The sequence below is a fragment of the Miniopterus natalensis genome, chromosome 18 (genome assembly GCF_054644295.1).
Source record: "Miniopterus natalensis isolate mMinNat1 chromosome 18, mMinNat1.hap1, whole genome shotgun sequence".
Lineage (NCBI taxonomy): Eukaryota > Metazoa > Chordata > Mammalia > Chiroptera > Miniopteridae > Miniopterus > Miniopterus natalensis.
This window is the reverse complement of record NC_142098.1, coordinates 36,768,170-36,779,335: the sequence shown is the minus strand read 5'-3', so window position 1 is coordinate 36,779,335 and position 11,166 is coordinate 36,768,170. Positions and strand designations below refer to the sequence as shown.

Here is an 11,166-nt window from a genome sequence, read left to right as displayed (position 1 = left end):
CACTATAATGCCTGGCACATAGTAGGTAATCAATGGATCAGTTGTTGAAGGAATGATTAGAATCTTATTAGGGCTGAGATAGAGAGATGGGCAAAGAGCCAGGTAAAGAGAGTTGATTGTCCTGAGTCTTCCAGCAGCGTTTTGAAGGAATTGGCATTTCCTAGCCGGGGAAGGGGTGGGGCACAGCGCTTCCAGTGCAACGAACTAGCAGAGTAAAGGCGCTGTCCTCCTCAGGGCCCCCAGGGTCCCCACGGCTGGTGTCTGAGAATCTTCACCCCCCTGCCCCCCACCCAACGCAGGCGCCCCGCTCCGGCCGGCACCATGGACAGCGAGGCCTTCCAGAGCTCGGGGGACCTGCTGGACCTGAACTTCCAGTGTGAGCTGGGGCAGGGGGCACGGTCCTGGGGGCGGAGTCGGGCACCTGCCAGGAGGGCCCGGTCCTTACCGCCACTCCCCCTGCCCAGCTCTGGCCATGAAGCACATGGACCTGAAGCAGATGGAGCTGGACACGGCCGCGGCCAAGGTGGACGAACTGACCAAGCAGCTGGAGTCGCTGTGGTCAGACTCGCCGACGCCACCTGGCTCTCAGGCTGGCGCCCCCTCTAGGGTGAGCCCGCTCGCCTGGCCCCCACCCTAGTCCCCAAAAGCCAGCTGTTTTCCGCCTGGAGTTCAGGCAAGCCTGCTTGGTGTGGCTGTGCGGGTTGTGGGCTACTTAAGGACACTTCAGAGGGGACTAGTGGAAGTGGACACCTTCCAGGACCCTCGGAAGGAAAGTGGCCTTTTTCTAAGTCGCTCAAAAGAGCTCTATAGCCTCCGCCCTGATTCCAGGGCTCTCCCCCCAACAGCCCTCCCTGGGCTCTCTGTGCCTGAATCTCCAGCCCCGGCCCAACCTCCCTGGGTTGATTTTCGATGACCTCTTTTGACCTGCTCTACTGCTAATGTCTCCTTTGACCCCTCAATGTCCCGGCGTCTCCCCAGCTGCCCCGGTACAGCTCCAGCGCAGTCCCCGAGCCCTTCGGCAGCCGCGGGTCCCCCCGGAAGGCGACCAGCGACGGCGCGGACACCCTGTTCGGACGCTCCGAGAGCGCCCCGGCTTTGCTCCCCTACAGCTCGCTGCCCCCTAAGGGCCGGCCGTCATCGCCGCGCACCCCGCTCTACCTGCAGCCGGACGCCTACGGCAGCCTGGACCGCGCGCCCTCGCCCCGGCCCCGCGCCTACGACGGCGGAGGCGGCACCCTCGGCCGCGCGCCTTCCCCGCGGCCCGGCTCGGGCTCGCTCCGCCAGCAGGGCGCCCCCACGCCCTTCGACTTACTGGCCCGCGCGGGCTCCCCGCGTGGCAGCTCCCTGGCGGAGGGGCCCCAGGTCTTCTTCCCAGAGCGCGGGCCCTCGCCGCGCCCCTCCGCCGCCTACGACGCGCCCGCCGCCTTCGGGATCCCGCTGCTGGGCGCCGGCAGCAGCGCCTTCGCCCCGCCTCTGCGCGCTCAAGGTACACCGGGGGCCAACCCCGGGGGGGGGGGGTGCGGGCCCGGGACCTCCGCTCTCATTCGCCGCCTCTCCCCAGACGACCTGATGCTGCGACGGCGGCCTCCCAAAGCCTGGAACGAGTCGGATCTGGACGTGGCCTACGAGAAGAAACCTTCACACACGGCTAGCTACGAACGTCAGTGGTGGGAGACCCGGGGAGTGGGGGAGCCGGAGAGGTGGTCCCCGGATGCTGATGATTCCTCCCCCGCAGGCCTGGACGTCTTCGGGAGGCCCTCCTCACCGGGCCTGCAGCTGTTGCCTTGGAGAGAGAGCAGCCTGGACGGGCTGGGGGCCACCGGCAAGGTGAGGGGCAGGAGAAGCCTGGGGAGGGGCAAGGGTGGGGAACAGGGGCAGGGCTAGTCTTCCCCTCCAGGCTGCGCCCCCCTGTTCCCTGCCCTTCCCCAAGCTCTTCCTTTACCCGGGCTTCCAACCCCTCCCCGTTTTGTTTCCCTCTCCTTTCTCTGGCTTCCCTTCCTCCCTCTCTCCCTTCTCATCTTTTGCCCTTCCCTTCCCTTCCCTTCCCTTCCCTTCCCTTCCCTTCCCTTCCCTTCCCTTCCCTTCCCTTCCCTTCCCTTCCCTTCCCTTCCCCTTCTCTTCCTCCCACCTGAGCCCCTTCTTCCTTCCCTCCTTCCCTCTTTGTCCCCCAGGACAACCTCACCAGTGCCACCTTGCCCCGCAATTACAAGGTCTCCCCTCTGGCCAATGACAGGCGTTCTGATGTGGGCAGCTACCGCCGATCGCTGGGCTCCGCGGGGCCATCAGGCACTTTGCCCCGAAGCTGGCAGCCTGTCAGCCGCATTCCCATGCCTCCTTCCAACCTCCAGCCCCGTGGTGCCCCCCGCCAGCGCCCCATCCCCCTCAGCATGATATTTAAGCTGCAGAACGCCTTTTGGGAACAGGGGGCCAGCAGGGCCATGTTCCCTGGCACCCCCACCTTCTCCAGAGCTCCTCCCCCCAAGCTGCCTCCCCAGCCCCAGGCACCCCCCCAGTCCCAGCTGCCAACCCAGCCCCAGCCCCAGCCCCAGATGCCCACACATCCCCAGTCACAACCACAGCCACAGCCTCAACCCCCTGCCCCGATGCCCCAGATTCCCCAACAGACCTGGAGTGAAGGTGAGTGAGCCATGAGGGTTCCAGAGGGCTTGGTGAAGGGAGGCCAATTGACAGGGCCAGACCAGCAGAGGGAGCCATCGCAGCCAAACACCTGTGTTCAGACCCTGTCCCTGCAGAGAGCTAGGCCAGATAAGCTGAGGAATTTGCTGGGGAGCTAGGGACAGATAGCGCAATAACACTGCCTGGCTCCATGCTGAGTGACCTGGGCAAGTCACTTAACCTCTCTGAACCTCAGTTTCCTTGAGTGTAAAAGGCGACGATAGAACCTATCTTATTGGGATATGGTATTAGATTTAATTCATATAAAGTCCTTAAAATAGGGCCTGATGTATAGTAGATAGGGTTTTGAGCCCCTCTCCACCACTGATGCTGTGTGACGCAGGATAAATTAGTTAACCTATCTGAGCTTCTGTTTTCTCATCTGTGAAGAGAGATCAATAATATCTACTGCACAGATTCTGATGGGCATTCAATGTATAATATTGTGTAGAAGGTAATCATTATTATTTCTACTAGCTTTAAAAACTCTGACAGAGAGGAATGAGACAGACAGAAGAGACCATCAAGACCAGGACCCTCGTCCCAGCAGGAGTTTTCTGCCCGACATATTAGGAGAGGAAATTCCCAGAATCTTAGAACGTCAAGTTTGTCATAATGTCAGAACTGAGTTCAAATCTCAACTTTTTGTCATTGGGCAACTGACTTTCCTCTCTCTGTGACTCAGTTTCCCTTTCTGTAATAAGGAGATGATAGACATATCTACCTCACAGGATAGTGAGGTGAGAATTCAATATGACAGGCATGTAAAGCACCAGCTACATGCTAAGTGCTTGATGAGTGGGAGGTGTCATCATTGTATTAGTCACAGCCCAGGGAAAGTGTAACCCAGAGAGCAAGGAACTGCCCTAAGGTCACACAGCAAATCAGGTGCTGCTTGCAGGTTTTGGAAATTGTGGGGAGGGAGTGTTGGGGGTCTCCTGAGAACCCCTCTGTTCCTTCTAGGTATCCCCAAAGCCCCTGCTGAGCTGGAGCCTGAACCAGAGCTGGAGGGGCTGCTGGTACCAGTGCTGGAGGCTGGCGATGTAGATGAAGGCACTGTAACTCGGCCCCTCAGCCCCACGCGGCTGCAGCCAGCACTGCCACCCGAGGCACAGTCGGTGCCCGAGCTGGAGGAGGTGGCACGGGTGCTGGCAGAGATTCCGCGGCCCCTCAAACGCAGGGGTTCCATGGAACAGAGCCCTGCTGTAGCCCTGCCCCCCACCCATAAGAAGCAGTACCAGCAGATCATCAGCCGCCTCTTCCATCGCCATGGTGGGCCTGGGGGGCCCGAGCCCGAGCTGTCCTCCATCTCTGAGGGATCGGAGGCCAGGGCGGGACCCCCTGCTCCTGCCCCACCAGCTCCCATACCACCCCTGGCCCCGCCGCAGAGCAGCCCACCAGAGCAGCTGCAGAGCATGGTAAGTAATATAGGAGGAAAGTGAGGTATATTAGCACATGGGAAGTGCCCCTTCCCTTTTAGAACAGAACATGGAAATGGCACTCATCACATCTGCTGCATCCTATTGGCTAGGAACCCACTCCAAGGGAGACCGGGAAATGTAGTTTTTAATCTAGTGTACCCATGTTCAGAAGAATGGAAGAACACATATGGAGGGGCACCCAAATATCTTGACCACCCAAACTTTTCCTGTTCCTCTCCAATACCTCCCACCCCGACCAGGGCATCCTTTCAGGAATCCTGGAGTTGTTTTGTTTTGTTTTTTTAATTGATTTTGGAGGGAGAGGGAGAGAGAGAGAAACATCGGTTCGTTGCTCTGCTTATTTATGCATTCCTTGGTTGATTCTTGTATGTGCCTTGACCAGGGATCAAACCCACAACCTTGGCATATCAGGATGACACTAACCAGCTGAGCTACCCAGCCAGGGCTAGGAATCATGGAATCTTATAACCTGGAAATGACTGTGTCTTGGCAGACAGAGGGTTTATTCTGGGGCCTGAAAAGCCCATCTGAACCAAGGCAGTCACCATTTCACTCCCTGGTTGCCACACAGGCTTTTGTGTGTGCCTTTTCTCCTCTCATACCCCAACAAGCCCGTGCCATGGCTAGAAATTGCCCAGCCAGCTCTGACTCAAAAGGACCTCTTAGTGCAAGCCCATAGGGTCCTCTGAATCTACTGGGAGTTTCTTCCATTCAGATTTTCAAGAGCAAGTCTCTGGTTCCTGAGGCTGTGGCTGTTGTGGTTAAATGTCAAGCTAGGCCGCCCGGGTTAGAATCCCAGCCCCACAGCACTAACCAGCTGTGCAACCTTGGGCAAGACACTTAGCCTTTCTGGGCTTCAGTTTTCTCATCTGTAAAATGGGGATGAGAATAACCATTGGGCTGCTGTGAGGATTAAATATATTAATGTATTGCTTAGAATAGTGTCTGGCACTTAACTGTTAATTGCTTTTACTGTTGTTATCATTTGGCCAGGTGATGACCTCCTGCTGATTTTGCTCCTGTCCCTGCATGTTGGCCGAGGTTGGGGGGAGGGTGTAGTCACCTGGAACAGTCCTGATCATTCAGTGTGGGGAGACAGAGGGAGGGGAACAACTCCCAGAGAAGTGGGGCACCCCAAAATGCCTACTCCAAGACCCTCCTGAGGCTGGAGCCAAGAACTGCTGAGGCTTAGAATCTTTTTTTTTGTTTGTTAATCTTCACTAGAGGATTTTCCCCCATTGTTTTGTTTTTTGTTTGTTTTTTTTAGAGAGAGTGGGAGGGATGGGGGAGAGAGAGAGAGAGAGAGAGAGAGAGAGAGAGAGAGAGACATTGATGATTGGTTGCCTCCTGCACACACCAGGTACATGCCCTTGACCTGGAATCAAACCCTGGACCCTTTGGTTCTCCAGTCAACACTAACCACTGAGCCACACCTGCCAGGACAAGGCTTAGGATCTTGACATCAAGAACAGAAGAGTGGTGATGTCTTGAAATGGTCCAGTTGCTTCATTGTAGAATCACAAAGTCCTGGCCACAGAGAAACTTGAAAACTCTCAGAATTCAAGAATTCAGTCCTGGTTATCGCAGTCTCAGAACAGTGACACCCCAGAACCCTAGAGCACGGAAGGTTTGAAGAATAGGACTTTGCAATTAAAAAGTAGCACAGACCCTGGTTATCAATGGTCCTTTTCCCCCCTTATTATTAGATGTATTGGGGTTACACTGGTTAACAAAATTATACAGGTTTCAGGTGCACAATTACTGATTCTTTTTAAAAAAATTGATTTGAGAGGGAGGGAGGGAGAGAAACATCAGTGTGAGTCGGTTGCCTCCTGTAAGCGCCTCCACTGGGGATCAAACCCGCAGCCTGGGTATGTGCCCTCACCAGGAATCAAACCCGAGGCGTACCCTGCAGGCTGGGCCTAATTACTGATTCTTCCCGGGGATCTAACCTGCAACCCAGGTGTGTGCCCTTGACCGGGAATAGAAGCAGGACCTCCTGGATCCTAGGCCAGTGCTCAAGGGCTGAGTCACGCCCGGCCGGGCCAAATTTATATGGAGTGTTTCCTTCCAATCTTTTGGAAGTCACTGACGTCCCCCACCCTGTCGCCAGGAGATGCGCTCGGTGCTGCGGAAGGCGGGCTCCCCGCGCAAGGCCCGGCGCGCGCGTCTCAACCCGCTGGTGCTGCTGCTGGACGCCGCGCTGACCGGGGAGCTGGACGTGGTGCAGCAGGCGGTGAAGGAGGTGAGCGCTGCGGGAGCGGGCTGGCGGGGCGGGGCGGGGCGAGCGCTGCGGGGAGCGGGCTGGCGGGGCCGGGTGAGCGCTGCGGGGAGCGGGCTGGCGGGGCGGGACGGGGCGAGCGCGGGAGGGCGGCCGCGTACTGAGCCTCCGGGTCTCCGGGCCCGCCCAGATGAACGACCCGAGTCAGCCCAACGAGGAGGGCATCACCGCCCTGCACAACGCCATCTGCGGCGCCAACTACCCCATCGTGGACTTCCTCATTGCGGCCGGCGCCAACGTCAACTCCCCCGACAGCCACGGCTGGTGAGCCGGGCTCCGAGCGTGCGCTGGGGCGGGCGCGGGGCGGGGGCGGCACTGAGGGCGCGGCTCCCGCACGCCCCTCCCGCTGGCGGCCCGCGGCCGTTCACACCTGCCTCCCACGCCCAGGACGCCGTTGCACTGTGCGGCGTCGTGCAACGACACGGCCATCTGCACGGCGCTGGTGCAGCACGGCGCTGCCATCTTCGCCACCACGCTCAGCGACGGCGCCACTGCCATCGAGAAATGCGACCCCTACCGGGAGGGGTACGCGGACTGCGCCACTTACCTGGCAGGTGCGAGGCAGGGCTGGGGCCACCTCTGGGGGACGGGAGGAGAGGCGGCCGACTGCCATTCACACTCACCAGAGAGGGGACTTGGGGCTGTTCCAACCATGTGGCACAGGGGGCTTAAGAGGGGGCGGCGGGATGGACCACCTGCCAGGGGGAGCTGGGAGGGGGAGGCGGGGGGGGGAGAGCCGAGCGTGCTGCCTGGGGGGAGAGGGGGACCATGGGAGCTGTGCCGTGCAAGCTGGACACCCGTGGGGAGAAACGTGGCCCGGACATTGCGCAGTTCGTCCGCTTTCTTACCTGCGGGGGTTAACTACCACCTACCTGGCAGGGGGGCTGGGCAGGGGGGCTGTGCCACACAGCTGAAGAGAGGAAGGGCTGTAGCCTTTGGGGAGGGGGTGGGCCATTACCCTTGTCACAGGTGTCTCCAACACGGAGGGTGCTGTGAGGGTGAAGATTGGACAGCGCCCCTGGCAGGGAGCTGAGGAGAAATTGGAACCCTGTGGACTGAACCCCTAAAGAGGGGGACCATCGATGACTGTAGGGGGGAGGGCCTGGGTGGGCTGTGCCATCTGGAGAGGTCACTACATCCGCTTTGGGAACTTCCGCACTTGGGGAGGTGGAACGGTGCAGACCGCGCCGTCTGGAAATGGGGAGATGGGGTCACTTAAGGGGCGGCGGAGTAGGGCCATCCACCCGAAGGAGCGAAGGAGCGCCTGAGTCCTCGGTGGAGGCTGCACCACTTAAGTGGGAAGTGCAGACGACTGTACCTCTGGAAGTGACACGGGGACTTAATGTCCCAGAGGGAATGGGGACCACTGGCCCTGCCTCGGGGGTCGGCCAGCTTGATGCACCCCAGCATGCTCCAGTCTGAGAGGCTGCGGGTCCCCGCAGCTGACCCCAGCTCAGGTGGCTCATCCCCCAGCTGCGACAGGCGCCGAATCCCAGGCTGTCCCTGAGCCCAGCGGTCCCGTGCCCCTGGGCGCCCCCGGGCCCCCGGCCCGGCCCTCACGGTCCCTGCGTTTCGGGTTCCAGACGTGGAGCAGAGCATGGGGCTGATGCACGGCGGCGTGGTGCACGCGCTCTGGGACTACAGCGCCGAGTTCGGCGACGAGCTGTCCTTCCGCGAGGGCGAGTCGGTGACCGTGCTGCGCAGGGACGGGCCGGAGGAGACGGACTGGTGGTGGGCCGCGCTGCACGGCCAGGAGGGCTACGTGCCCCGCAACTACTTCGGGGTGAGCCAGAGATATTGTGGGGCCTCCCGATGGCTGTTTGGGGAGAGGGGGGATCCCACTGGAAAAAGATGAGGAGAGGGACAGTCCATTAAGTGGAGGGAAGGGGGGTCAGAAGAGTCCACATCGGCCTGGAGAGGTGAGGAAGAGCCCATGGTGGTAATGGGGGAGCCAAGGGAGAGCCTCGTGTACTTCGTGGGATCTGTATCAATACTATCTTACTGGTCATTTGATTGGTTCATGCTCAGATATTTCTATTATCAGCCCTTATGATGTTAATGGGAAGTAAATAATGTATTTTAGCTAAGGGGAGAGATGAAAAATTACGTTTTAGTGCTGGGGGGAATGTTAAAGTGTTACATTATAAGTGAAGAAACTTATTACACTGAGTTGGGCAGGGTGAGAAAGAATCCATTAATAAAATTGTGGTAGAACTGAGGGAGATGCAACTAGGTTTGCAGAGATCAGGAAGATCCCATTATATCTAGGAGAGAAGGAGGTTCTTTTGATTTGGGGATGGGTGGAGGTGGGTCCCCACCAGACAGCCGTGTGGGGGACACTCAGAAGCTCCGGTCTCATCAACCAGGCCGCTGGTTGGAAGGCTCCGTGCAGTGCCCGAAGGACACAGGGGACCCTGGGCATTCCAGAGCAGTTTGGGAGACGCTGAGATGGTCGATAGGAAGAAGTGGGGTGGTGGAGACTGTCCCGTGTTTGGGGTGGGTAGGTGACTCCTAAAGTTTGGGGGTGGGCGCTCCTGGCGTCTGAAACTCTTGTCTGTCCTCAGCTCTTCCCCAGGGTGAAGGCTCAGAGGAGTAAGGTCTAGCTGGAGAGAGGACGTTTGCAAGGGAGACCAGAGGAAGCAGCTTCGCCTTCGCTGCAGACCCCCGGCTCCATCGCTGCTGCACCGCCCTGTGCTCCAAGCCTGGCAGGGGGGAGCCTCGCCACCAGCTCTCTGCTTCCCTGGAAGCCCAGGGGAGAACCTCAGCCTTAAGTTTAGAAACCTGCCTTAGCTGTGGGAGGTCATTGTGGGGCTGGGAATCACTGGGGGCAAGAGAGACCCCCATTTGCCAAGTCAGATCCTGTCCAAAATGCCCCCCACCTCTACAGCCAGCCCCTTCCCAAGCCCCTCAAAGCAAGTCAATCCGCCATCCCAGTGGGATGGGCCACCTCCAGTGGCTTTACCTGGGAGTCACCTCTGGGGACCAGGGGAGGCACACTGGTCTCTCTACCAGGATCCCTGCCCCTGCTTTCCCTGACCAAGTGCCTTCGCACAGTGCTGGTTTTATAACAAAATGGGGACACTTTCTTTATAAATAAAGGTAGTTTGCACAGATATTGTCTTCCTTCTCTTTGGGTTCCATTCCGACTTAATAAGTGATTGTCACTGTTATTTTTGGCAAAGCAGCCTTAAAGTCACCTCTTTCGAAGGGATGTCCCTCATGTAAATTCAATCTTTCCTCTTTCAAATACACCTGTTTTTTATTTTTGGTAGTGCATTGGTCCTTTTTCATGTTTTGGATTCTTCTTTTACATCTTTAAACATTTTAAGCATAGTAATTTTATAGTATACGCCTGCTAACTCGATCATCTGACTTTGGGGCCAGCACTTCTGTAATTTGCTGTGTCTGCTGATTCTAACTCATGGTAAATTGTTTTCCTCCTGTGTGTTGACGTGGATTGTGAGATCGTTTCCAACAGGGCTTCATCTACCAGAAACCCGTGTGGCCTTGTCGAGGTACAACCCTGAAGAGTGATTTTCCTTTGCTTCTGCCCCGGTTTTTGTTCTAAAATTGACTTGAGAGAGAGGGGGAAGGAAGGAAGAGAAAGAGAGAGAGAGAGAGAGAAACATCAGTTTGTTGTTCCACTTACTGATGCATCATTGGTTGATTCTTGCATATGCCCTGACCAGGGATCGAACCTGCAACCTTGGCATATCGGATGACGCTCTAACCAACTGAGCTAACAGGCTAGAGCCTGTCCCACTTCTTTATTTCATAAAGTGCTCCTTAAAGATTATTTTTTCTCCTTAAAGATTTCTTGACAAAGCATGAACATCTATCTCTTCTGTATAGTTTTTGACAAATCATAAAGCTACATCATTGTCTTTGCTGTGCGATACAATCACCACCAACCTCACGTAACGATTTAAATTTACATTAAGCCCTGGCCATTACATTTGAGGGCAAGTTGTTATATAGATTAGCTGACTAATGTGGGCCTGGTGCCTGGGTGCAAGAGCCAGGAGGCCAAGTGTGTCTGGGAGGAGTGTGTAAGAGAGAGAACAGTGGGAAAGGATGTCAGACAGGTGACAGGGTGCTGAGCACCGTGCCTGGCCCATGTAAATCCAATGCTCAATTTTATTTTATTATATTCTTGTTTGAAGATGTCCTCCTTCCTTTCCCCCATCCCCCTACTTTAATGGAGTAACCAGGGCTGGGATGGGGAGCCCTGAGAGGATGCCTGACCCAGCCTGGGGGTGAGGAAGGGCTTCCTGGAGGAAGGGATGTCTCTTTTGAGACCTGAAAGCCAGTGGTAGGAGTGAGGCCGGACAAGGTGGCGGAGATGACACACAGGCAAAGAGGACACCAGGAGGCAAGTAAAAAGCAGAGGGCTGAGCAGCAAGATGGGGCTGGAATGGGGTGTGGGGAGCACCAACTCTTCCTAAATGAAAGGCATCATCATGGCTTACTCCCGGCCACCAGACATCACCTGTGTTTACTCTTCCCAGTTTGTTCTCCTGTACATTGTACTGCAAGGAGCATCTGTGTGCGTAGCTGTTCCCACCGAGCGTTCCTTCAGTTAAGGCTCAGGGTCAAGTCGGTTACCTCATTAACTGGCTCAACGCCCGCCCCCACCATCACCACTATTATGAGTTCCAGCTCCCTAGGACCTATTTTCAGAGCCTTTGTCAAACTTTGGAATTATATTCTCATTTGTATGACTGTATAATAAATGTCACTTGTTGACTTAAATATTATTATCTCCAT

The 11,166-nt window shown here is 56.8% G+C and overlaps 1 protein-coding gene across 1 annotated transcript; it reads left to right on the top strand.

Moving 5' to 3' along the window:
- The first annotated feature begins 299 nt into the window (after window positions 1-299).
- PPP1R13L (protein phosphatase 1 regulatory subunit 13 like) lies at window positions 300-9,670 on the top strand. The gene is made up of 12 exons (XM_087826771.1): window positions 300-376; window positions 465-607; window positions 979-1,486; window positions 1,562-1,660; window positions 1,736-1,827; window positions 2,172-2,637; window positions 3,640-4,094; window positions 6,232-6,363; window positions 6,530-6,663; window positions 6,787-6,953; window positions 7,983-8,182; window positions 8,964-9,670. Exons 1-12 carry the CDS (start codon window positions 322-324, stop codon window positions 9,000-9,002), a joined length of 2,490 nt encoding a protein of 829 aa, XP_087682897.1. The 5' UTR covers window positions 300-321; the 3' UTR covers window positions 9,003-9,670.
- Window positions 9,671-11,166: the final 1,496 nt, after the last annotated feature.

What these genes read in the sequence shown, in the direction of transcription:
- PPP1R13L (XM_087826771.1), top strand. Translation starts at nt 322, where the DNA reads ATGGACAGCGAGGCCTTCCAGAGCTCGGGGGACCTGCTGGACCTGAAC. An exon ending in CAGAGCAGCTGCAGAGCATG is followed by an intron (nt 4,095 to 6,231) that starts GTAAGTAATATA and finishes CCCTGTCGCCAG; the next exon opens with GAGATGCGCTCGGTGCTGCG. An exon ending in TGCCCCGCAACTACTTCGGG is followed by an intron (nt 8,183 to 8,963) that starts GTGAGCCAGAGA and finishes GTCTGTCCTCAG; the next exon opens with CTCTTCCCCAGGGTGAAGGC.